We start from the raw sequence: 27,576 nt of genomic DNA, 5'->3' as shown, positions 1-27,576 counted from the left end.
GATTGGTTGGAAATTAGAAAATATTTTCTTCACTTGAAATCCACTTTACTTTTGAATTTTTGAAGGGAATTATAAAAACCTGGTCACTTAACATTTTAAAAAGGACCTTGATAAGACACATACCAACTGTGAAATGCAAAACCTTTCAGTGGCAGCCAGAGATGTGAGGGTAGCAGGTTTAATTCAAAGCCTCTATATGGTGGAGTGAGGAAGGCCCCTCCCCCTCAGCTCTCACCAATTGCAGTCCTACCTTGATTTTACTTCTAAGATTAGGGAATAACTGAGTAAAAGCATCCTCTCTAGGCTTTCTTTTCCCCCATTGAGTCCATGGCAACTTTTTGTACATAAAATACAACAAACATTTGTGTTGGGTTTTATGATGTAGAAAGTACTTTCACCATATGTTTTGTATAATCCTGCTCTTTCATTATGGTATAATCATATCTATTTTACAGAAGTCAAGGTCCTTTCCAAGTTCATAGCCAGAAAGTGGCAGGGCCAGGTTATAATCTGAGGTATTCTGGGGCAAAGTTTGTACTTTCTCATTGCATTATATCACTTCCTAGCCTCTGTCCACCAGTGCCTGGATTAGGAGTTGCACTCTGAAATGTCCCCATGAGTACTGGAATACAGACTCTGAAGGCAGCCACATCTGCGCTTTAATCCTGGGTCTACTAGCTGTGAACTGATAGATTGTTGGAGAATTCCTTAACAGGTCTAAGATTCAGTTTCCTGAGCCATAAAATGGGTATAATAATACTATCAATGAGTATCAATGAGATAATATAACAGAAGGATATACAGTAATGTTTGGAACACCACAAAATAGGTGTTCAATAAATGTTGGCTTCTTTTACCCCTTAGAAGCAACTAACTGCTTCTCCTCCAAACACACACACACATACACACACGCACACACACACACACCCTGCCTGGCATTGCTATGTCATTCTAGGGCTATGCTGATATATCACTGGCTCTTCCAGTTCAGGAGCTGAGGTTAGTGCTATAGTGATGGGTTAGAATTAGAATGTAGTTTTGTCTGTATCTCTTAATGTTCCAATTATCCTTGCAAAGGAGAAAAGCAAATGAAATACACAAAACTGCTATGAGGATTAATGCATAGAGTGTGTGCTATCTATTAATATTTCACATAAAATTGGCAGGGCCAGAATCTGCTTCACTGTAAGAAGGTTAGCTGAGAAACGAGTAATTTATGGAAAAATTCTATGGGATCTATAACTCCACTTTATAGTACATTCATTAAAAACTTCCTTTCCCCCCTGCCCACTGGATAGAGCTTAAAGAAACATTAGTCAAGGTCTATTCCAATATCTTCATTTTAAAAAAAAGTTGATGTCCTTCAGAGAGTTTGTGACTTGTCCAAGGGCTTACAGCTTGTTTATGCCCAGGCTGGGCCGCCTGTCTCCCAGTCCAATGTCCTGTTTTTAAGGTGACATTTTATTTCTCAACCCTTTGCTCTCACAGCCCCTGAAAAAAAATATGGGGTATGAGCTCACAAAGGACCTCATCTAATTGAAATCTTGGCCTTATCTCACCAGGTCTTATATCATATCTAAGGCTTTTGACACATAAGTGATGCTGGAGAATAGAGAAGTATACAACAGCACGAGGAAGGATGGTGTAGAATGGGAGGAAGCATCGGATCAGCTGTACCTAGCAAAGCTCAGAAAAATGCATGTAAAAACAGAAAACCTTTTTTGGTAGCTTGAAGCTCAATTCTTGGAAGACAATTAAAAAGTTATTTCAATGATAGCTAGAATTAGAAATCATTAAAGCAGGAAGTAGCCCCGGAAATCAGCTGGTTGAAATGTCTTCTTCTATGGATGATGAAACGAAGTCCCAGGATGGAGCATATTTGCTCAGGGTCAAGTGATGAATAAGTGGCAGGAATGGGACTAAAGTAGGGGCCCAGCACTGTTTCTTTACAGGGTATTATTCTACCCTATTGGTTTTGGGTGTTCTTCAGTTTTCATGTTTGAGAATAATCTATTCTCAAGACCCCCAAATTAAATAAACTACTAGCAAAGCACCTCCTGGTTGAAAGAGCCTGGCCATGTGCTCCTTCACTTAACCCTCACATAAAGTACCTGTTTTTTTTTTAATTTTTATTTATTTATGATAGTCACAGAGAGAGAGAGAGAGAGAGTGAGAGAGAGGCAGAGACACAGGCAGAAGGAGAAGCAGGCTCCATGCACCGAGAGCCCGACGTGGGATTCGATCCCGGGTCTCCAGGATCGCGCCCTGGGCCAAAGGCGGGCGCCAAACCGCTGCGCCACCCAGGGATCCCAAGTACCTGTTTTTATGTTCAATTGCTTCACACCAGCAAGCATATCACTTACCTAAGAAGGCAGATGGTGAGACAGTCCCATTGCTGCGTGACACCATAACACTGATGCCAGTCTCTATGAAGGGCACAGAGAAGTCAACCACCTCAGATCGCTCCTCATTGATGGTGAGTGATCCCACCGCCATGTAAGCCCTCTTCATAACCACCTGGGAGAAAGGCACAATGCTTCAATTAGAGCACTCAGGAAGGCAAAGGAACACTGCAAGGAAAACATGGCCTGGCAGTGGTATCCTTCGTATAGTGGGAACAGGAAAGTCCATTTGCTGTCTTGCATTTTCTAAAATTTATAAATGAGCATTTTTTATATATTTGCATGAAACAAAATAAATGAAAAATGGAAATGGCCCTTACTTTCTGACACTTACCTCTCCAATCATACCATTCCAAGTTCCATTGATTTTCTTCCCATGCTTGCCATTGGTAACCAGGTAGAGATCATAGGTGAACTTCACAGATTTAGAAATTTTCTTAAGGATGTCAATACAGAACCCCTTGCAGCACTTTTTGATGTAACCTGGCTCTTCATCTGTTTTATTCCTAACCAGTTGAAGAAACAAGAAAACAAAACAAGGCTTTGTACAAGAGAGCAGATATTACCCTTACCATTAAAACTCCAACCCAAAAGCAGGTCCTCCCTTCACCGCTCAGCACCTGAGTGAGGAAATAAATCAGACCACGGAACTGTAATTCTTTCATTAACTCATCAGATTGAACCATGTTTTCTCCCAATTTTTAGTGCTCCTTTGAAGTATAACATACATCAGGAAGATGTGCATACCCTGAGGGTTCAGTTGGATAAATCTGCCCACACTGAACCCACCCATTTAACCAGCACCAAATTGAGATACAGAAAAATTACCCTTTTATTTTCTCTTCCAGGCATTTCCCACCCTCACCAAAGAGAATCATCATCCTGACTTCTAATAGTTTAGCTTAGTTTTACCAATTTCCAAAATTGTTTCTAAATCTCAAAATTACAGGGCATGATGACTCAAGAAAACATAGTTCAACATCAAGGCAAATTTGAATCTCCATAAATTTGAAGTCCTGGTTGTTGAGACCAGGCAAGGCCAAAAATATGTGAACACAGTTAGAAGTAATTCCCCTGGGTCATGACCTGGACAGAACCACAGAACTGCTAGTCATTCCGTTGCTCAGTAGTAAATGAAAATTGAACACGGTACCAAATTCATTCTATGCCTCAGGTAGGTGCTGACAGCCGTACTAAATCTGACTATCCCATGCCACCCAGAGCACTGGGGAAGGGGCCATACTCAGAGACTATGCGTTTTTGGCAGGGGACTGTGTTCCTCATGCAGGTTCCACTCAGAGGGTCCACACTCTCCACAATGACAAAGGGGGCCTCCTCCAGGGTTACAATGCTCAGATGGTCATCCTCCTGTTCTTCTGTCTCAGGACACATTCGGGGCCACACGTAGTACTTCATCTGCAAGGATTTGTCTTTCCACTTCCCCACCTGCATGGGGGTAAACAAAAGACTCAGAAACCACTGGCAATATATCCTAGCAGCTTCTCCTAGCATCACCCAGGAAGCTATTAAACAAAGGTCAATGGACACAGGCATTGTACACAATAGAGAGGAAATGCTTTTTAACCCATATGCTCAGAATAAGACTACCATGTCCATACCTAAGAAAGGTAATATATTAATTTACTCACTCACTTACCATACGTGAAAAAGAGGATCTACTATGTGCTGGGCACCCTGCAAAACCTTGTGGCTCAAAGAAGCATCGTTCTGCCCTTCATCAAACTTACACTGAGTGAGGAAGTCCAAAATGTAAACAAACGTTTACAGTGATAGATGGTAAGTGCTAACACTAAAGCCTATACCAAGTGCTGGGAGGATAACAGCGTCTCCTGCCTTGTGTGGCTGGCAGTTTTTTCTACTTAACTGTAACAAGGAGCATGATAGTGAAAGCAGCAAATAGCTCTGGAAAGGTCAACAGAATGACTGGAGCAAATGAGCCAGAAGGATGTGTTTTGGCTTGTAGCAGAAGTCCAGTGGGAAGTCATGTGGAGAACTGAGTAGATCTGAATTGGAATAAAATGATAAGTCAGGATTAAAGAATACTGACATAGCTTAGCTGGGGAAGGAAGCATGGTTGGGCTGGTCGTGAATGCCACAAGTCAATGCAGGTATGCACCTGCTGGGTTGGGTGGGAGCCCTGGGATGGACCATATAGGTCTTTCTGTGTGCACAGGCTGTGTCCCCATCTTCAGGGAGCACCACTCAAATATACTCCAATGTGAGAAGTGGATGCCCCCTGGAATCATTCACATGGTGGCCCTGCTGCCAATCATTGGGAGAAATGTGTGGGTCCCATTATCTTTTAGAAGAGCCATTCATTCCTGTTTTTATAATAGAATCTGTAGGACTTCGTTGGTGGGTTCTTGTTCTCACTCTGCCCTTGAGTTTACTGAAGAGGGAACACCTTTTCATTTTCTATAACCAAAGATCTTCAATTACCACAGGAATTATGGATTGTAAGCTCCTGCGTTTTCCCAATCTATAATTTCCTCCATGGAGCAATGCAAATTAGCAGCATAAGTGAGGCACCAGGACTACAAAACTACTTAATTATGAACTACATAAATCAGTAAGGAGCAACAAATGGGCAGTACTTCATAAATTTTCAAGCAAATAGGCTTAGATTTCCGTATTCACACAAACCCAAAATGCCTTCCTTTGTGTCTGCTTTTGTCTATGGTGGGGTTTCTACCTAGAAACTCCCTAGGTGTGGTTTTTATCTCCCTCCCACCTGCCTAGTAGGTGCTATTTCCATGCCTGTATTAGGTCTGTACAGCTACTGCCCTTGTTTTATTGGATCACTATAACATGGTCAGCAGCTTGGTGTCCAGGACCAACTTGTTGAGCATTAACCTTGGTGCCAGGGTTTGCCAAGTGTGCAAACCATGTTTGACTTCTGATTCAGAATTATGCACTGAACCAAATGTTTGCTTTCCTTTTTGTGTATTGTCTTCTCCGTACCAAAGGTCCTATATTTGTGCAAGTCTGGTTTTCTTCATATTGCTAAGAGTACTTATTTGTCAAGCAGAAATATCCAAATGGCTTCCCAGCCATATGGGGATATTTATGTCTTCAGCTAGTGGTGAGAGAGGAGGTAGGACTTGGGAGAGGGGAGCCCTGGGGGCCCATGATGTTGAGTTACCTCCAACTTGCCCTATTTATCCCAGTGGCCAAACTGATAGCATTTTCTGCATGTTCCACGATGGGGAAAAGTTGGGAACCCCTAATATACCTATTTTCATTTATTTTTTTCTGCCCTTATCATCTTCTCTCACTAGTCCCTTTGAGGTTTTTTCTTTTAAATCTAAATGTATTCTCTTCTATCTTTTCTGCTATTAGCCTAGTCCAGTAGTACAGCAGCCCATTCTGCAATTACTGTAGGCAACTTCAAACTTCACACAGGGTACCCACCCCCCAGAGTGCACTGTGGACACTGCTGCCAGATGGCTCTTCCTAAAACATTATTTGGTTATATAATCCCTGTTCAAGAATTCCAACAGCCTTTCATTGCCCTCAGGATGTGTTCAAATTTCTCACCTGGATGGTCAAGGTGTGCGCATTCAGCTTAATTTACCTTGACAGAGTTGACTTCACTATTTTGAAATATTAATCCTTTGTTCATATTGGAAAAGGAAGTTACTGATACTGAGAACTACTATAGGTTAATCAGGAACAGGTTTCAACAAGCAAGCAGCATTTTCTTTTCTAATAGACTTATAATAGACTTACTGTATCTGTAAAACAAAAATGCTGCAGACATAGCATTTTGGCAAGGTTTTTCATGAACCCTTGTGAACCATATGAAATATAATATAGATTATTGTATACTTTGACAGATTTGAAAGGAGTGTAAAATATTTATCCAAAAAAGAAAAAAAAAGATTGTTTAATGAATCAATCCCAACATGGAAAGATGTCTTTAGGGACACGTCAGGACACTCTGTTCTTACAAGTGGCCTGTGTAGTGTTTCATAAAACCAAACAGAAGGAATGCTTACAAAATTGCAAATAACACAAGCTAAATGGGATAGAAGATACACTGCATTGCAGAATCAAGGTTGGAAGTGATATGAATTAATTGGAATGGACTAAACCAAGTGGGATGAGATTTAATAGTATTTATACATAAAATCTAGCATTTATATTTTTTCAAAAAGCAAATGCACAGCATTTAAAAGGAGATATTTCAACTAACAGCAGTTTATAAAAGCTACTGCAATAACAAATGTTATATTTATGGATTTACAATATCTAGTACATGGGGTAAGGGAAGGGCACAGATGATCCCACTCTGCTCTGTGTTCATCATACCACAGCTGGAAAATTAGGTTTTGATCCTATAATCCTATGATCAAATGATTTTTATTTACTAGATCATTCTCATTTATCCAACAATAACCTGCATATGGAGTCCCCACTAGCACACCTTTTCCCAACTTCCCAACAACCTAGCAGGTTCATTCCTTGCTTCACTTCAGATCAATTCAACCAATAGCAGCTGTATGCCTATTCTGTGCCAGGCTCTGGGCTCTGTGTTACAGATAACAACACCAGGTAGCATTTAGCAAGGGCCTAGTATATGGTAGGCACTGAACATTCTAATCATCTCATTAATCATCACAGCAAGCTTGTGAGATAGGGACTATTATTTAGTGTCTCATTTTACAGATGAGAACACAGAGGGGTTTGATGACTTACACCGTCATGGTGAGAGAGTGCAATGTTAGGGTTCGAAACTGAACTGTTTGGCTCCCAAGCTTGGGCTGTCTCCCCTACATTGCACTGCTGCTCTGACAATGAAGGAGTAAACATGATCCCTGTCCTCTGAGGACAGTCTTATGGGGAAAGATACTATCTGTTGATAATAATATCAAATTAGGCTTTGGTAATTACCTAATAAAAGGTATAAAGCATTCTGGGATTCAGAATAGAAGTGATTATTTCTGAAGGGGTAGGGGGAAAGCTTGATGAAGACTCTTATCTTTGATCCAGGTCTTGAAATGTCATAGTGCATTAGGCAAAGAGTACTTTATTCACTGAGTCAAGAGCAAGAGCAAAGGATCAAAGTCCTACAGTTGCTCAAAAGAAAGATCAAGGATAGTCCTTCATGGTTGAAAGGTATGATGTGTGGGGAGAAATGGTCTAGTTCAGTTATCCTCTTCCTTAAAGACTTATTCATTCTAGCTGCACAATCTGCATTTTCTAGAGAACCAACTGGATAGCACTCATCTCTTCCCACCTCCTTGTTCAATGGCATTATTATGCTTGTAGCTTGAAATTAGTTGGGGGCACCCATGAAATTGGCAAACACTATAATTCAGGGCTTCCTCTGCTCATCCTTATCTCCCATTTATTAAATATTTTCCAGTTCACAAATGGCCCACAGGAACCAAATAATTCATTATTTCATGCTATTCACTACCTTATTTAGTGACTTTAACTGTTTAGGTGTCTTGTCTCCTACCCTAAATTCTGAATGTAACTCTAAGTATTTTTGTGACCACAGACAAATGCTTAAAAACTCTGAGTCTCAGTTCCCAAACTAGTAGAGTAAGGAAATGATTTCTACGATGGCTTGCATAAAATCTCATGATCCTAGGATCTTTTTAGGACAGAGGCTCTCTACCACACTTCCATCTGATTAGAACCCAGGGGAAAAGTGTTCTACATGGTTATTTCCTAAAGGGAGGGAAGTATCTGATTCATTTACACAAAAAGATTAGCTTGTCTTAAAGTAATGATTCTTTTTTATTGTTTCTTCAAGGATGACTATAGTGAAGAAGAAAAGTTAAATTCTTGAGGACTGAAAGGAGAAACAGTTTTAGGAGAAAAAAAAAGCCCTCTGCGATAAATAACAGATTCACAATGCCAATACACAGTGCCCGTGTTAAAGAACATGTTTAATTACCTCAAATGAGCTACCTCAGGGCAAGGAGCAAGCAGTTAGAAACAACTGAACAGCTAAGTATGATAGGAACTTTTTATGTAGAAAAATGAAGTCTGTTTCAACAACTCATTTAAGGGGGAGGAAGTATAGTGAAAATATTACAGATGAGAGAGTTTGTTCAGAGTGACGAGGAACGGCAAAAAGACAAAGAGAAGCCTGAGACCCTAACAGGGAAACATCTGGATGCTTTCCTAGAACATCCAAACTGGTACAAGTCTGTAATACCGGAAATGCAGAGAGTAGTAGGAAATGAAGTTAATGGGAGATATTTCGGAGAAAGTACAGTGAGAAAAATTGAATGAAGAATTTATAGCTGAGATTAAAATATAATCAGAAAAAGAAAAACCTGGAGGAAATAATGAAGAAAATGTCTATAAAGTGCTCTGAATTCCTCAGAGATAAGCACTAAACAAACATCATTACCACACACACGTTTAATGACAACATCTGTCTATAAAAAATGCAGTTCTTTGCCATACTAACATTTACAAAGAGCTCTTGAGGACTGAAATCATCTTTCTCAAGAGGAAAAAAGAAAAAAAAATCCCTGATTAGGTTTCTCAGAAAAGCATGGAGTCATTTTGAGGGGTTCCGGTTTGGTACTCTGGGTACAAGCTGAACCCCTGTTCAGCTGGGAATCTCTTCTTACAAGAAGTCTACCTCATGAACCTGCAGCATTTTATCCCATAAGCCTTTGCTCATGAAAATACTAGAGAACCGATCTGTGGTGATTTTAGGCATCAAAGTCTTCCTTCTGCTAGCTAACAGATCTCCTCCATGACCACTCACAAAACTGTCACCAATTAGCACCCCGAGAAGGCCACGCATAAAAAAGAAGACCACAGGGACCACGTTTCTGCTGGAAGCCCCTGACTTTGTCTCTTTGGTGAATGTGTCATCGCAGAGAAGGGAGAGGGCCTGGGCAGGGCACAGCTGCTGTGAATGTTGCTGCGGTCTTTGCACAGATACCAAAGGACACCAGTCTCCCTGGGCTGCCTCTCTCATCTGCATGGATGGAAAGCCATTTCTGAAGATCCTGGAACAAAAGCACTTATTAGAGCCTCTTTAGGTGTCAAAGGTTATTTTTCAAAACTCAAAGTGTTTTTGTTTCTTGTTGGAGATGGCATCTGGCTCTAACACTAAATATTTGCTGCTTATTTTTACACAGTCCACTGACTCTAAAAATGCAAAATGTAAAACTACCTGTGATCTCCCTGAACAAGCTAAAAGAGGAGGCAGGGTGTCTGTAAGGTAGTCCAAACGTGCATCCTGTTCCTCCCCAAAGCATGTCACATTAGGTAGCTGCCCCTAGACATGTGTCCTGTGTCTGTGCTGTTCCAGGGCAGGCCTGAGAGTCCTAGCACAGCAAAAATCTGAGGATAGGAAGGCACTCCCATTTCTTTTCCCCTAAAGCCACCCATCTTACCTCTGAGGACTTTTAAAGGTTTAGTGTCTGAGTGTTACATTTTGTTCAATCTTTATTTTTCCATGTCTGCCCCCCTTCCCCATCATTGGTAACCAAGTGGACATTATGGTGTATGGCCATCCATTCTCTGTATTCATACAAAATACATATACATATATATGAAAAATGGGATAAGTGTGCTCAGGCTTGTGTGTGTTTTCCAAAATCGTATCATAATATATACCTGTCTCTGCAACTTGCTTTTTTCACTTCATTGTACATCATGGGCTTTCCCAGTTAGATCTAACTCCTTTTAACAGCTGCAAGGTAGTCCATAATAATGGGCATGACTCAATGTATTTAGGATATTTACTTAAACATTTTTTGACCAAAATAATTAATACATATCTTGGTATTTCCAAAGCATTAATTTCCAGGAATGAATAAGCAAAATGAAGGGATATTTATGTTTTTAAATGTCCTCAATGTTGCTGGAATACTTTCCCAAAGGTGTTTAGTGATGGAACTTCCTATCTGCAAAGCACAAGAGTGCTCCTTGCACACGTTCTCATCAGCACTGTTTCTTTTTTTTTATCACCATTAACATCTGCCCATCTAAGGAATGAAAAATGGTATCTAATTGCTTAAATTTTCATCTCCTTGGCTTGCAATGAGAGCACCTCTGCACATCTGGTAGCATTTAAGATTTTTCTTTTACCCTCTATCTGATCCTTCACCCATTTTCCATCGAGGTGTTTGTCTTTCTTATCTATTTGTAGGGAGCTCTTGGTGTAGTAGGAGAGTAATCCCTTATCTGTCAGATATGCTTGAAATATTGTTCTCCCTCTGAGATTTGTCTTCTGTTTTTGCTATATTTTTTCATGCACATAATTTTACCTTTACTTTTCTTCCATAGTATGTCTCTTTACATAGAACATTTGGTTTTCCCACTTGAGTTTAAAGAAAAAAGATCTATATGTGGAATATAAGAAATTGTGAAAGGGACTAGGAGAGAAAGGAGGGAAACTGAGTAGGGAAAAAAATAGAGAGGAAGACAAACCATGAGAGACTCCCAACTCTGGGAAACAAAGGGTTGTATAAGGGGAGAAGGGTGGGGGAATGGGGTAACTGGGCTACAAGCACTAAGGAGGGCACTTGATGGGATGAGCACTTGGTGTTATACTACATGTTAGTGAATTGAATTTAAATAAAATATAAAAAAAAGAAAAGAAAAAACGATCTACCCCACTCTCAAAGCGTTCCTTGCTCTTCCTTTTGCACAGAGCTTGTCCTATACAGTGTGACAGACATATAGCCTTGCCCTCTGCATTGCTTAGCCTTCCCTCTGTTGGCCCTCCCAAGCCTCTCAAATGCTCTGCATCCTTCTCAGTCCTTCTCAGGCCTCATCACTTCCAAGAAGCTGTCCCTGGTCATCCCTGCTCAAAGAAAAAGCTCTAGTTGCTTCTCTAGAATAATTTTGTGGGCCAACCACTCCCTTTTGCTGTTATATTAAAATGCTAGCTATAGTCTAATATATAAATCCCTGTCTCTGAAATAGGTCTTTAAGTGCTCTAGGGCAGAGACTGTGTTACTTTACTTCTTTTTGTCCCTGTCCTGGCTTGAACAAGCGTGTTCTTCATAAATCACTGAGTGATGTCACCAGAGGCAAAATACATGGTACCCTCCAAAGGCTCCACTAGGTGTAGTTCTGGTGTTCTTCTACAAAAAAAGGCCTTAGGAGGTAAAGGCTGATGCATGTACTGCTTCTCTGAATTCTGGGTCTCTCCAGCATCCTGATTATAAAGTTGCCCTGAACGGACTCAGTTCCACAAGCATTGCTGTAAGTATAATGGCGAAATCTGCTGCACTGAGTACCTAACAAGGCCACTGGCACAGCTTGACGCTCCTTCTCCTAATCATTTGCATACTCAGTGATGTCTAGGTTTAGGAATCCAGCATTTGAAAAATGCATTAGAAAGTAATTTCCATATTCAAATTTGACCCATGACTGCCTGGGCCTATTATTGCCTTGGCACTCAGGAAGCTGGGGACTGGCAGCTCGGGACACACGGGCCAAAGGGAGGTCCATCCGGCCACTCCTGCCTGGCACTTGCGTGAGTCTCCTGAAACTGAGACATCTGTTGTCCTCACAGGCCTCTGCTGCTATCCCTGTCTGACTCCTGCCTCTCCAAGAGAGCCGGGGGCTCCCTGGGGACCGTGCATACCCACCGCGCCTGCCAGCCATCGCCCTCTGAGTGATCCTTGTTCTCCGCTTGCTCTTGCCTCTGTCTCTCCTGCTCTGGAGAGTGGAGGAATGGGAACATGGCGAGCTAGAGTAGGAGCCGGTGCCAGGAATGGAAGCTGCTGATTCCCTGGGCACCAGAAAACAGTTGTGGTCATTGCAGACAACCCCACAAGCAGATGTGATGAGAAAACTGGCCTAGTGAGAGAGAAAGGAGAATGAAGCCAGTGACAATACTGGAGTAATTGTAGCTATTCTGGGCTGGACCCTGTGCCAGGCACTTCACATGGAGTCAAGGCATTCCCTGGTCACTAATTCCCCAAAAGGGGATGTGGTTATACCCGTAATACAGATAAAACACAGACTCACTGAGTGTCCAGGGTTGTACCTCAGATCTCTTTGACTTTAGAAGTCCATGTTTCTTTCACTATGCCATGTTGGCAAGAGACTACTTCTGACCTCTTCATTCCTCACCTTCTTGTGATCTGAGAGGGAAGAGTCTGCTTCAGCCCCATAGCCTCCCACTCTCACCTCAGCCTCCCAGAAACCATGAGCGACGGATGTGTCTAATGGCTTTGTGGTAAGTGGCAACTGAAGTCCATGGGTGGGCCTGATAGGCAGGATGGTAGCAGGTGGCAGTAGGAGGCATGACGCAGACAAGCTCTGTGACCTCTGTGAGTTACTTCATCTCTCTGTGCCTGGTACATTTCAGCTTTGTGCACAAAGTATTTGCTATTTACTCTTCCTTCTCCCCCTCCTCATTATCATTATTACCCCTACTATCGAAACATGGGTACGACTCTTTAACATGACTAACTTCCTCCCAGAAACAAAGGGGGTTTTTTGCTTGCAAGTGGCAAGGGGGAAACACTGAGCAAACTCCACAACTTCTCAAACTTAACTTCAATTCATTAAGTCGGGGGAAACTCCATGCAATTCTTTTGGTTTTGTGCACTGTTTTCATACAAAAAAAAATAGAAAACACAGGGATTAAAAATGCTATGACCCTTCTAGATTTACCAAAGGCCTTGAACCCAAAGAGTTCCAATGAGCCAGGTGTTGCCTCTTCATAAACCCTGCCATGGGATGAGATGAATATTTTAGAAAGGGCATTAATTATTTTAGGTCAGAGAATTTGGTTAACAGTTTGCCACACAGGCTCAAATGGACTGAACTGTTCAGCATATTGTCCTGAAGTGTCTGAAAGGCTTGGAAATCTCCCAAGCCTCTGTTTCATTGGACATGAACCCCAGACCCCTATTTGGGGACTCAGGAGGGCTCAATCACTGAGAGCTGAGTTCCACCATCTCCTCTAATCTACCTTTCCCCCAAAAGAGGCCCCTTCTCTGAAACTCCAAAATTGAGCCTTGAACCACCCTCTAGGACATGTGGAAGCCAGTCAAGGACACACATGTCAAATTTAAATGACACCGGGCAGCCTGGGTGGCTCAACGGTTTAGCGCCGCCTTCAGCCCAGGGCCTGATCCTGGGGATCCAGGATCGAGTCCCACGTCGGGCTCCTTGCATGGAGCCTGCTTCTCCCTCTGCCTGTGTCTCTGCCTCTGTGTGTGTGTGTCTCTCATAAATAAATAAATAAAACCTTTAAAAAATTTTAAACACCAGGGCTAGTCCCACTTTCCCTGAATCAACTTCCTCCTATATCACGCAGCTCTAGATTTGTGTGCAATATGCCCAGAACATGGGCTTGCTTCAGAACACAGCTCAGCAGGGATGCTGACTCCTGGGTGTGGGTGGACTCTAGGGGTGCTGCTATGATCTGTCTTTGGGGCCCAAGCCACAGGCCTCAGTCATGGACACAGATCATCAGGTTAGCTTTTTACTACTCTCCACCTTTTTCCTCAAATGAGAAGCTGTGAGGTGCACAGTATCTGACCATTCCGAATGTGACTTCCTGAATTTGAGCACTGGCTTCACAAGTATTTGTATACATATGTAATATATGTAATGTGTGCATGCATGAAGTCTATATGTATTAATTCATTCACTCCACTACTTCATTCTACTTTGTCATATCAGTTAAATGCATAGGCTTTGAAGTCAGAAAGGCCTAATTCGAGTCCTGGCTTTACTTGTGTGTGACTCTGGACAAGTTTCCCAACCTTTTAAACTCTGTGCTGTGGATGCCTGCTGTTTTGTCTACCAACCTGCCATCTTTTGCCAGACACTTTTTAAAAAAGATTTTATTTATTTATTCATGAGAGACACAGAGAAGGAGGCAGAGACATAGACAGAAGGAGAAGGAGGCTCCCTGTGAGGGAACCTGGGATCACAATCTGAGCCAAAGGCAGACGCTCAACCACTGAGCCACCTGGGTGCCCCCCGTTGGACACTTCTAGCTCACTCTTTCCCCAAACCTCTTTTCTTAGTCTTCAGTCTCTCCTTCTTTTGTGAATTGTTCTTCCTCAAGTTCAACTGCATGGTCCTATGGTAGCTGCCATGTTATTGTACTTCGTAGCCTACCCCTGACCTAAGGGGCAGAACATCTGACTGCTGGGTGAAATCCAGATTTTTAACCTTAGGACCAAAAAGAGGGCCAAGTCAGTCTCATCCCAGTAGCATATGCTAGAATATGCAAAATTCAGAAGTGGTGGGTAGTCAAGTTTGGTACCCTATGAAGAAAATTGGCCCATGGAGAGAGAAAAGAATGAAGCCAATGGTCCAAGAAAAGTACATACAATTGAGAGTGGTTAAGATATCTGAGAGCACTGGAGTCCTGGCTTGTAGCTATTCAGGAGATCCAGCCACAGTTCTGTTGTGGGTTCTGATGAGACAGTCTTATATCCTGATAAGAAATTTGCCTTTTGCTTAAGCTAGTTCACGTTGGGTGTCTAGTCTTTATAATCAAAACAAGTCCTCATCACATACTATTTATCTCACCTATAAAAGGCAATGGATAATAGCTATCTTTGTGGGGTTTTGATAAAAATCAAATCAAATAATGAACATAAAATGTTTTGTGGAATGCCTGGAACACGGTGAGCCCCAAGTAAATGACAGAAGTTATGGTAGTATTGGTGGTATTTCTCATAAGCTTTTTTTTGAACATCTCATGATCCAAGAAGTAGGTTGGCTCACCAGTGACGGGCAGATTCCACTGCCATTCCTAAGCAAGTGCTTCCCTGCCTGGGGCCAAGTGAAGGAGAGGCAGGAAACCTGCATTCAAGCTCAGAGTTTGGATTTGGGCAGGGCCAACCAGCTACAGTTTCTGTTACCAGGTCTGACAGTGGCTTGTAACTGCATCCTACCCTGGGGAGGCCTCAAGAGGGTTACCTGGATGGTCACAGGGTCTACAGTTTCAGCAATCACACTCAGCAGTTCATTTGGCATCTCCTCCCCAACTGGTCTACATGCCAAACTTTGAGGCCAGGCCCAGTCATTTTCATGTCTTTATTCTCCTTTTTTATTCTCCACGTGCCTCTTCTACAAATCCCTTTCCTGGATTAGGAGCTCATTCGCAGAAGGTTCCTGTAAGATCCCTGTGTAAGGGTTCCCCATGCTAAGTTCACATCTTAAAGTAAGATGTAAGATGTGAACCCAGGCAATGTGAGGTCAGAAACTTTGCTTTTCCCCACTAACCTCTATATTGCTTCAAGCGTTAGACAAGATGCATAAGAACAGTATCAGGCATGTAGTAATAATGATGCTCAGCAAATGGTACTGACTCAGAACAGCCCACCCATCCTGCTCTCCTTAGGCAGCCCTGCACGCCTCGGGCCTGCTGCAGCATTACAGGCACTAGGAATGTAGAGCAGCTGGAGGATAAAATCCACAAAATGTAAGTGGTGTCGTCATCCAGAGGGCTCTGAGTTTGCATGGGAGACCCCTAGGAGCCAGAGATGATCATACTGCTCTTCAAACACTGCTTTACTGGGCTACTCCCAGCTCCTTCTGCCCTTTGCCTCCTGGTAAGTTTCATCATATCCTCTCCTCCTCTGAGTTCCAAATGTATTCAAGATGTTTAAAGAAGAGGTTACCTGAAAATACACAGGAATCTACCATAGATCTTAGACATGCAGGGCTACCACCTCCTCTGAAGTGTATCTCAGAGATGCTAAGAAAACTGATGCAAATAGTTGTCCATTCAGTAAAGTAAACCAAACAAGCAAAATCCGGTTCTCATGCAAAATATCCAGAGCTAGAAAAGGTGGCCAGAACTGGAGCAGGACCTCATCAGGGGAGATTGTGGAAAGCTGTTTTTAGTGCAGCAGGGTGTTCATGTACAAGGGACCAAAAAGAAAGTAACAGGAGGGACTGTGGAAAAGAAACATATTGTGTAGTTATAATGACAATGTTTTCCAGACCACAAATCTGAATGTAAACTCCAATAATTATGAATGTGTTTGCAGGGACAATGAAGCAGCAGAGTTGAAAGTGTGATCATCCAGGAAATCCAAGGCATAAGGTTGTGAATATATATGAAAAGAAACAAGGCATGAACACTGAAAAGATACATTAAAATCACCAAGGCGATGAAGGAGCACAAATAGAAGAGGTCAAAGCCACTGAAAAAATACATTATAATTTTAAAAGACCAGACCAGAGAAGAGAAAAAAACACGAAAGTCACGAAAGATACGTTTCTAAAAAGATACCTTGTAGAATTCATAGAACTGCTTTCTTGTCCATGGCCTCTAAAAAGATACCTTGTAGAATTCATAGAACTGCTTCTTCAATAAGGCCATGGACAAGAGGACTAAATCCCTAGTAATGCCACTCATTCTACAATTGTCCCCGCTCCACCACCCTTTCCTTAGGCAGAACTGTCCAACTCTGTCGACAAACATATCTGTTAAATGTGTACAAGATAGTCTTTCTGGAATCTTCTGGACTATGCTAATCCAAAGTCATTCCTTTTCTCCCAAAATTCCTTCCCCCAGCTTTGGAGGCTAGAAATGGCAGGTAGGAATCTCCCATTGGCTTCCATTCTCACTCTATCTCTTATCTGGATTCCTACCTTACTCCTGACTGGTTTCCCCATCTCCAGTCTTATCTCCTCCAGTGCATCCTCTACCTGGCCCCCAGCATGATCTGTTAACATTTAGATCTGACTCCACACTTTTTCAAAGCTTGTCAGTGCCTCCTCCTTCACCTACAGAATGATAACCACCCTCCTTGGATGAATATGTAGTTATTCTCCACCTCCTCCCTCTTTTTCCCCCCCTCCCTCTCTTCCTTTCTCTCTTCTTTCTGGCCTTTCTGCTTTCTTTTTTAACTTCTCTCTTCAGGGTTCCTAGCCTTTACCTTTATCTGATAATATCACACTATGCTATTTCTTATCAGAATACCTTTACCTTACTGGGATTCTCTATTTTAAATCTCTTCTCTTCTGGATGACACCACTCAACCTTTAGGATTCAGCTCAAGTAGTATGTACTCCAAGAAGTCTTTCCTCACCACAGCCCCAGGCGGGATTGAGGGGTTAGGTAGACCTCTTTTGTTCTCTCCAAATACCTTGTGCATATCTCAGTCACTGAACTTGCTAAACATATATATTGAGTTGCCTATGTGTCTTGTCTCCTCTAGTGGACTATAATTTTCTCAAAGGCAAGGAATGAATATTATTATTATTATTATTATTATATATGCAATGCCTAGCATAAGGAACAGTACTGCAGTGGGTACTCAGTAAATGTTAGCTGGACAAATGAGCGAGTGGGATTTTAAAAGGAGAACCTGCTCTTGGCAGCTAATAATACATGATGGCGATTCTGCTTAAAATACTAACTAATATTTATTGAGCCTTCACTATGTGTCAGGGGCCATGCTAAGCATGGCACATGCATTATTTAATTCTCAGAATAGTCTTATAAGGCAGATATTATTTTTATATCCATTCAAGTAGGTCATTATATTAGTGGTACCCAATGAATCATATATCCCAATATCCATACTTGTGTAGTCATCTCTCTCATTGACTCTAGATTTGGCCTTGTGACTTGCTTTGACCAGTAGGATAGCAAAAAATGTAATACATATAGAGATTTGATGAGTGACAGTGCAATGGGCCTTGCCTTCTTGGAATGTTCCTGACAACTCTGAAGAAACATGAGCCGGCCTCCTTGAGGTTGGGCAAACTTGCAGAATGGGGAACAGATGATGGCCAGTATCAACAGTTAGGCATGCGAGTGAGGCTGTTTTGGATTATCTAGGTTACCCCAGCAGATGAGTAGCCCCATGTCAGATGAACCCAAGAACCACCCAGCTCATCCCCAACTCAAACTGCTGCATCAAAGAATGTTGAGTAATACAATGGTATTACTTTGTATTGTAGTTGTTTCAAGCCACTCAGTTTTGGGGTGTTTGTTACATAGCAGAGGCTAACTGAAATGTATCCACCTTGGAAAAGGCTGGACATTTCAGGCAAGACCTAAGAAGCAGTTAGAAGCAAGAAGATGACAGAGATAGAATTAAAACACAAAATAGCACCAAGTACTTTAGAGTTCTTTATTATAAATAAGTACCGTGCTGACGTAAGTCCTTCTTAATTATAGTACTGTTGAAAGAGCACTGAACACAGAGTTGAGTTTCAGGCCCAGCCCTATCACTGACAAGTCCTGTGAATGTGACAAATCACTGAGCCTTTGGGAATCTGAGTGTCTTTATCAGCAAAGCTCGTGGGACAGAGGAGGATGCTAAGGAATGGGAAATTCAGAAGCTAAACTGTCTATATCCTTCCATGTACCAAATAATGTTTCTCTAGTAGGTATTTCAACATCTTTTGTATCAGTGGTATCTCATCATTTTCCTTACAAGGTGCTCTCGAGATACCCTGCGTAACTTTTTTCCCCCCAGTGTTTAAAAATCTAGTGAAACACCATCTCTTAAAGGTCAGGAAAATACCAGATCTCAAAGCAAAAGCACTGGCCATGAGTGTGAGGACTTGGTCAGACTCTGCCTCCCACGAGCTATGGGACCTTGTCCCTTAACCTTGCTGAGTCTAATTCTCTGTTAAAGATGAGTGTTAACAACATTTACCAAAACCCCCCTACTAGGGTTTAAGAGCAACAAATGTGATAATGTATGTGGAAGTGTCTTGAAATCAGCTACTCCCTGCACAAAGTCAAGGTACTATGAGTGTCCCAAGGAGCAAAAACACATGATGTTTAGAGGTGTTTATTTATTTAGAGGTATTTATACCAATGACATGCCAGACACTGGGCTAAGTGGTAGGTCTGTCAGGGGAAAAATGGGGAACCTGACATTTGAGCTATGAGGTAATTTGCCTCTGGTCACATAATTAAGAAATGGCTGAACTGCATAGAAATTCTTATCTGCCTCCCTCTAAAGCCTGGGCTTCTTGTATTGTGCTGGGCAGCCTCCAAATGGAACCTTCTCAGTCCGCAGGAGAGCAAAATTATTGGCCAGGTAGTTTACCATTAAATGGGGTCACCAGCTTGTGGCTAAAGAAACAGATGATGAAAAAAGTGCTGGGGGAGAAAATGCCTGTTTACAAACTCAGCTTAATTAATTAGTCAACTCAGATGAGGCAGAAGAGGCGGGTTTCCAGATGCCTGACATGGAGAATTAATTAGCAGAAAGGCACCAGGCCTGGACTCCTGTCCAGGGCACGGGGTGGATTTAAATTACTAAATTTCCTCAGCGTCCCTCAACTTCGTTAAAGCCATTTGACTGGGAAAGAAGAAAACCACCACCAACAACAAGAAAAAAAAGAAAATGAAACAAAGCACTTCATTGGAAATGACAACCAAACTGAAAACAGGCCACCAACTAAGGTTTCTAGTGCAGTCCAGAAGAGAAATGAGCCTCTAGTGTTGCCAGCTCAAGTCACAAAGATTCAGAATAAAATTAAAGCGAAGTAAAGTTACACCCCACTAGCACTTGGAAATTCCAAATCTGTACCTAAATAAAATGGAAAATTAATGCAGCATTCGGATTCCTACCAGGCAAAGCCATCACCTTCATTTCCACCATCTTCATGGTTGAAAAAGAAGAGCATCTGGGAAAAGGCAGAGTACCGAGGCCACTGCTCGATCCCAGGACCCCAGCATCACGCTGTGAGCTGAAGGCAGACGCTGAACCACTGAGCCACACAGGCGTCCCCATTTTGCTTATTTAAAGGATAAAGTGTTATTTAGGAAAGAGAACTCCTTTCACCTCAGTTACTTGTTGTAAATATAAAGTATGTGTGAAATCTGTAGAAATCACAACAAAATGGGGTTGGGCCAGCCTGGGAGAATAATGTGGAGTTAATATTTAATGAAACGTGAACTGAGCTCTGTGTGACTTTATAAGTCGAAGTCACTTTTTTAGGAATGGGTCCCTTTCTCTGCTTCTACAGTTCACGTTTCCGTTTCCTGGGGGTTCTAAAAGTGCTCCTAATTTGTTGTTTATATTTTTATCAGTGAATTTCCATGTATTCTTCAGTTGTTTGGAACTTGTCCTCTGCCTAATTAAGCAGAGGAAGTTAATGAGGTATGAAGTGACTCTGTGCCACATAGTATATATAATATAAAATGCATAGAAAGAAGTAAGCGATGGGTTGGGGCAAAGGGTCAAGTGAGGCTTAAGGCTTGGGGGCCTGGGCAGAGGGTAGAGGTGCAGACAGACATGGTGGGATTCCACAGGAGGGAGCATATATGTAGACTCTTGGATCTGGAAGTGATCTAGAGAAAATCAATAGTTTTCCACCAGGCTCTATATTAGAATTTCCTGAGAAGCTGTTAAAATGCTGATTCCTGGGGGTTCTGTGTGGCTCAGTTGGTTGAGCGTCTGACTCTTGGTTTTGGCTCAGGCCATGATCTCAGGGTTGTGGGATTTGAGCCCCGTGTTGGGATCTGCACTCAGTGGGGAGTCTGCTTGAAGATTCTCCCCCCTGCCGCTCCCCATGTTCATAAGTGTTCTCTCTCTCTCTCATAAATCAATAGATCAATAAATAAATCCTTTTAAAAATGCTGATTCCTGGGCCCTGTCCCAGGACAGTTCTATTGGAGTCTCTAAGCAGGATAAAATAGTACATTTAAATAAAGGAGACGACAATATTATTTTTAAATGCCCTGGGGTGATTCTAATCGGCAGCAGGATTGAAGGCCATCCATCTATGGTGACCTCTTCATTTTACCAATGGGGAAGTGAGTGAACAAATTTGGAGAGGCAAAAGAGACAGTGTGGGTGAATGGTATTAGGTGACAGTCCACAGAGTTGTCTCAACCCACTTCACTCTCCACTCAAAGCTTCATTCACAGCTTTGGTCTTGCTTTATGAGAAAAGGAGCTTCCCTGCCGGGCTGCTTCCCTTTGTCACACTGTCACACTTGGACATGTTTGTGTGAGGCTGAAGGGGCTCAGACTAGCGGTGCCCAGTGTGGTCCCCAGACCAGCAGCATCAGCAGTACTTGGGAACTTGTTAGAAATGCAAATTCTCAGGCTTCCCTCCAGACCTACTGAATCAGCAACTGTGGGGGTGGAACCCAAAAATCTGGGTGATGCATGCTGAAGTTTGAGAGCCCCTTGGTTTAGACTCATTTTTCAATGGATCTTTAGAGGCAGAGAGCACAGTGGGAGGTAATGGTAGCAGGAGGTTCAGGAGGATACTGGCCCCTGCAACTGAGGACGAAGGTTGGCAGGGTTTTCTTTGGATTAATCAAGGACTGCAAGATAAAATTTATCACCACATACAATGAGGATTTTAATATTTACCATGTGTCACCTGCCTCACTACAGCTAGCTGGTGAAAATAAAACGCCTTTTGTTCCCTCGAAGAGATCTGATGCCAAACTGATAAATTCCTGCTTTGAAAAATTTCTGGTTTTGCCTATGATGGGGGTTTATTCAATACCTTACCTGGTTTTAACTTAAATATTCCTATTTTCAACTCTTGATTATATCTCACAATAGAGAATAAGAGAGATGAATATAATAGTAAAAAGATAATCAACATTATATTTGCTGAAGAATATATTCGCAACTCATAACCCAGTCAGTGACACAAGCACCCACTCCCAAACCTACCCATCCCGTTTCTCATTCTTTCTTGGCTCAGGGCCCTTCTCAGTGCCTACCACACAGCTGTTGATATGAGGAATGTGCCGAAATGATGGAAGAGCTAGGTCACAGCAGATAATCCACTTATGGATAATAAAAAATGTGTGTCACACTTCACTGACCATGTCAGTTCTGAGCTGCTCTACATACATAAGAGATCCTTCATGCCCAAGACAGATTTCAAAGCAAAATGAAAAACCCATACAATTTGGCCATGTTCCTACCCATGTTTTAATTCACTCTAGAATAATAGGTAAAAATAAACTCCCTGAGCAATAACTAGTTACTGAACATGTGTCTTATGCCAGGCTCTATGTGAGACCCTGCAAGGGGTACAGAAGGTAATGACACAGATTCTGCTTTCGGGGAACTTATAATCAAATGCACAACAAAGAAAAGTACATATTAAAGAACAACTTATAATATCCTGTGTATTAGCTATGGTAGGGTAACTGGTATATCAAATAGTTTATGAAATGTATTATAACACAATTGAATTTCATTTCTTTTTTTAAAGATTTTATTTATTTACTCATGAGAGACACAGAGAGAGAGAGAGAGAGAGAGAGGCAGAGACCTAGGCAGAAGGAAAAACATGCTCCCCACAGGGAGCCTCATTAGGACTCAATCATGGGACCCCAGGCCCACACCCTGAGCCAAAGGCAGACGCTCAACTACTGAACCACTCAGGTATCCCTGAACTTTTTTTTCTCATTCATGTAAGTGTACTGAGGTTGGCAGGGCAGCCTCTTGCATGCAATTACTTGGGGACTCAGGCCAATGCAGATTCTGGCATATTTAACATGAAGCTTTCAGGCTCCCCATGGAGGGGTCTCCATCTCAGCTGACCAGAGACAAAAGAGCATAACTGAGCTTGTGTGGGAGGATTTTATGAACCAGGCCTGGAATGACACCCTTCACTTGTGCTCACATTGCATTGGCTAGGCATCAGTTATATGGCCACACCTAACTGTAAAAGAAGCTGGGAGATAGAATACAGATGCACCCTCAGAAAGAAGAGCAAACAAAATTTATCTGGTAAACAGCTACAGTTTTTGCCATGCTAGGCATGATTGGGGTCGGTATGTGAAGCTGGGAGGAAGTTAGTAATAGTTTTCTTTATATATGTTTGCCTTGTTTCATTGTTTCCCACTGTCATTTGTTATACCTCTGTAATTTCTGAAGACTCCATACTTATGACACTCCCTTGATTCTTCCTAGAGCTCAATGGAACCCTGTACACTACAGTCCACTCCAGGAATGAGTGTTATTGGGGAGGCTATGGAAAAATTCCACGAAGGAGGAGTAGCAGCTTTCAAATGATGCTACCTTGACCTCTTTCTGTCCCTCCTTTCAGCCAACAATTCATTGCTTAATGCCAATCTGTGAAAACCATTTGAGTGCTGGCACTTACCAGGAAGTGACGGATTTCATTCAGGTACCTGGACCAAGAGAAGATCCAATAAGGTAGGACACCAACTGTTTTATTCAGCATGAATGTGTGTTCTGGGGTCTGATCGGATGTTAATGCTAAAATACAGAATGTAGAGAAATATAGGGAAATCTTTTCACATTGAAAAGAATAAGATGGTCAAACAGGATACTAAACAGGGATTGGAAATGGAGAGATGGGTATTTGCATTTTTTTCCTGATTTCTATAAAGAAAGGAAATCAATAGACCCTCTTTTAGAGCTCCTTCTGGGTGAAGAGGATTACCTATCTCATTTCTCTCCCTCACTACCCTGCTAGCACTTGCCCAGACACATTTAGCTCAGTGTACTGAGAGGAGCAGTGGAAGACAGAAAAGAAGCACACATCTGGACTTATAGTTTCTCTCCTTGGTCCCACTGTTTTTCTGAAAAGATAATTTTCTAATTGAAATCAACAGATACTCAGTGTCTGTTGGCAACAACACACAGGAGTAGGAATCAAATGGTTGAGTGTGAGCATAGAAGATTTAGCAAATATGTGAACCTGTGCTCTGTAACTCGGTGCCCTGGATCTAGCTTTAAGCAAGACATTCTGATCCATTTGGACAATCAGTAGCAGTAAGAAAATAAGTATGTGTTTGAGTTTCTGCACCTTATGCATTTTACACCTCTGGCATTTTATGATGGAATCATAAACTTAGGAAGAACTTTCATATACTAATACTTAGAATATAAGCTTTTGTTGTTCAACTCATTAATTCATTAATTCAACAAATATTATTGTACACCTATCAGGAGACTGGCACTTATCTGGGTGATGTGGACTGAGGTGAACATTCCAGTTCCTGCCCTCCAGAAGTTTACATTGTAGGGAAGGAAAAAGACAATAAGCAGATATACAATAAAATGTCAGCCAGAGAGAACTGCTATCAAGAAAATAAAGGATGGAAAAGAGGATGGTGTGTGATGGGATTTGTACGATGTGGTCAGGGAAGTCTTCTATAAAGAGATGACATGTGAGCAGACACCTGATTGAAATGAGAGTCATGTGACTATCTGAAGGAGGATTTCAGGCAGAAAACTCTGTGGGGGCAAAGATCTTGCAATGGGATATTCCATGGAGTGCTTTAGAAATTAGCCAGTTTGGGTGGAGCTAGGAATCCAAGGGAAGAGTGGCAGGAAATGAGTCTGGCAGGGTGGGGAGAAGACAGCTCACATAGTGAGGTTTTGTATCATCTGTGTTTGATGGAAAGCCTTTGCAGGATTTTGAAAAATAACTGACATGAACTGTTATATTCTAAAAGGACTCCTTTGGCTGTGACCTAGAGAATTGACTATAAGGAGCAAGGGTAGATACAGAAGGCAAGTAAGGAGATGAGGGTGACTCTGACCATGGTGGTAGCAACAGAGGAAACGCAAATTGGTTAGTTTCAGGTTATGTTTTAGAAGACAGAGATGACCAGATTGCTGATGAATTTGACATGAGGTGGAGAGAAAGAGAGGAATCAAAGATGACTCTGAGGCTTTGGGCCTTAGCAATGGGTGATGCGGTCTACTGAGATCCTCAGCAGAACAGTGAGTGATTAGGCTGAGGCAAGGATGGACATGGATACCACATGGCTGGAGACTGATGCTCAGATCTCCTACCTATGAGCTCTAGGACCTCAGGCAAGTTTTCTCTGCATCTGTCTCTGTATCTCAGTTTCATCTTCTATAAGATGGGGATATTAATAATACTTACCTCCTAGATGAAATAAGTTAATGCCTGTAAAACACTTAGAACAAGGTCTGGAGTATAGGAAGTTCTCAGTAAATGCTGGCTAAAGTGAATATGGAGTGTGGGAAGTAGACATGTGGAGAAACTCAGGAGTTTGAGATGGGGAGTTTGAGTTGCCCATCAGAAAGCCCAGGAGGAGTATCAGTAAGGTTAACACAAGCATCTGAGTCTAGGTGAGAGTTCCAGACTGGAGATAAATTTTGGGGACATCCACATGCAGAAGACTTTGCAGACCAAGGGACTGGCTAGTATAATCTTGTCCTCACCCAGAAAACATAGAGACTGGAGAAGACATGATTATATTCTGGCAGCTAACAAAAAAAGGTAGGTAGGGTGGTAGAGTCATGTACAAGAGGAGGAGCTAACTTAGACTCGAGGGGCAGGCAAGACTTCCCAAACAAGTGAGGTTTATGTTGAATCTGGAGAAGAATTTCCATTCACTATCATGCTCGCTGGTCCTCTTTGTATATTTTTAGTCATTACACTCATGGCCCACATCAAGCAGGTTAAACAATAAAAGTACAGAAGAGAACAATGAGAAAATTACCTGTGTACTTAATGTACATTTCCCTTTGAAAAACATCAATTGGTCTTCTTAAGTGAGATGTTCTTTTTTTAAATATTTTATTTATTTATTCATGAGAGATACAGAGAGGCAGAGACATAGGCAGAGGGAGAAGCAGGGTCCCTGTGGGGAGCCTGATGCGGAAGTCAATCCCAGAACCCTGGGATCAGAATCCGAGCCAAAGGCAGACACTCAACCACTGAGCCACCCAGGCAACCCTTAAATGAGATATTCTGTCTTCGGTAAAGTTTTGGCAACCACCAGAGAGTAGGAAATGTCAGAATTTCCATACATTTCGCATTTGCTGCAAGAAATAGTCCAGGGCTTAGTCAGCATTTTCTCAAAATGAGAACAATAATCACGACACGGGGCCTCACCTAAGCTAACAAATCATTATCCTTCATAACCTATGTGTAAATAGGACCCTGATGAAAAGGTTGACTAGTTTTCTTCCCTGTTCAAGATATTAAGCCCTTAACACATACACAGAAGATTATATATATATATATATATATATATCTTGAATATATATATATATATATCTTGAATATATATATATATATATATATATATATATATATATATATCTTGAATATATATATATATAGGAAGCTATATATATGGAGAAGCCTGCTCAAATAGTCTACCAAACATTTCATCACTCTTTTCCCTTTACCTACTACTTTATGTGCCAAATAAGCAAAATCCATTCTGCATCAGTACATTGTTTTACTAACTCAGAGCTTTGTTAAGAGTCTAGGCCAAAACGATGTCACCGAGCTGTAAATAAGTGTGCAAGTCTGACTGGCAAAGGGGATTTAAAAGACATGAGATTAGATTTCCCACTGAAGTGGAAAGAAAGGTTTCTACTCTTCAGAAAGACCTGCTGTCGTCTTTCTGCTGTCCCAGATGGTGAAAGTTATGCACTCCTTGACCTGAGCCAAAGCCGATGTAAGAGAAAACAGACAAACAAGACCTGTTCAAAGAAACTAAGCAAGGGGTCCATCTGCGATGACTTTAAGTACACAAGACACAACTTCCCAGACAAGGACACCTTCCCTGACCCTGTTTTCTGCACTGTGGTATATAAGGTAATTTAAAAAGTCTCTTAAGGGACTAGCCCAAGTGTCCCACAATTCCTGGAAATGGCAATAATAGATTTAAAGGACTTTGAACTTGTTTTTTTGTTTTGTTTTGTTTTGTTTTTTGCAAGGAGTAAACCAAGATGTGTCCATATGCATGCATAAGTACATGCTGAATGAATGTTGACCAACATGCATTCACAGGCAGAAGGAGGGTATTGGCAGAGGCAATCATAGGGCACTGACCATTGATCATAGGAAGCAATGTCGGGCAGCCTGGGTGGCTCAGAGGTTTAGCACGGCCTTCAGCCCAGGGCGTGATCCTGGAGACCCGGGATCGAGTCCCACGTCAGGTTCCCTGCATGGAAACTGCTTCTCCCTCTGCCTCTCTCTCTCTCTCTCTCTCTCTCATAAATAAATAAAACAAAATAAAAATAAAACAATGTCTAGGAAATGCCATGTTTTCTAAACAGAGTCAGATCTGGGGTTTGTGGTTTTCAGCCTGCCTCCAGCCTCCATCAAAAGCACAAGAGTCTTTTTAACTTGCAAGTTAAACATACCTCCAGAGGTGTAGGAGTCTATCTCCACTTACGGGAGGGCACTTGAGCTCGCATTTCAAAATGGCTCAGTCTTAAAAATGCAAGAATCAGAGCACAGATGTGAGTCTTTAGCAATGAAGAACC

The 27,576-nt window shown here is 41.9% G+C and overlaps 1 protein-coding gene across 12 annotated transcripts in view; it reads right to left on the bottom strand.

The window, feature by feature from the left end:
- The window catches only part of GRIN2B (glutamate ionotropic receptor NMDA type subunit 2B), a 543,572-nt gene that overhangs the window by 100,031 nt on the left and 415,965 nt on the right, over positions 1 to 27,576 (bottom strand). For all 12 annotated transcript variants that reach the window (XR_013364272.1, XR_013364270.1, XR_013364277.1 and 9 more), the window contains 3 exons: positions 3,646 to 3,848; positions 2,737 to 2,908; positions 2,364 to 2,517 (listed from right to left, as the gene is read on the bottom strand). Coding sequence is in view for 1 of the 12 variants with exons in the window: in XM_077870998.1 (XP_077727124.1) it covers positions 2,364 to 2,517; positions 2,737 to 2,908; positions 3,646 to 3,848 (529 nt within the window). In the remaining 11 variants the exon portion in view is untranslated. The remainder of the gene's footprint in view (positions 1 to 2,363; positions 2,518 to 2,736; positions 2,909 to 3,645; positions 3,849 to 27,576) is intronic.

Source organism: Canis aureus, chromosome 25 (genome assembly GCF_053574225.1).
Source record: "Canis aureus isolate CA01 chromosome 25, VMU_Caureus_v.1.0, whole genome shotgun sequence".
NCBI classification, from domain to species: domain Eukaryota; kingdom Metazoa; phylum Chordata; class Mammalia; order Carnivora; family Canidae; genus Canis; species Canis aureus.
The sequence above is the reverse complement of the archived record's forward strand: the minus strand, read 5'-3'. Positions and strand labels throughout refer to the sequence as shown.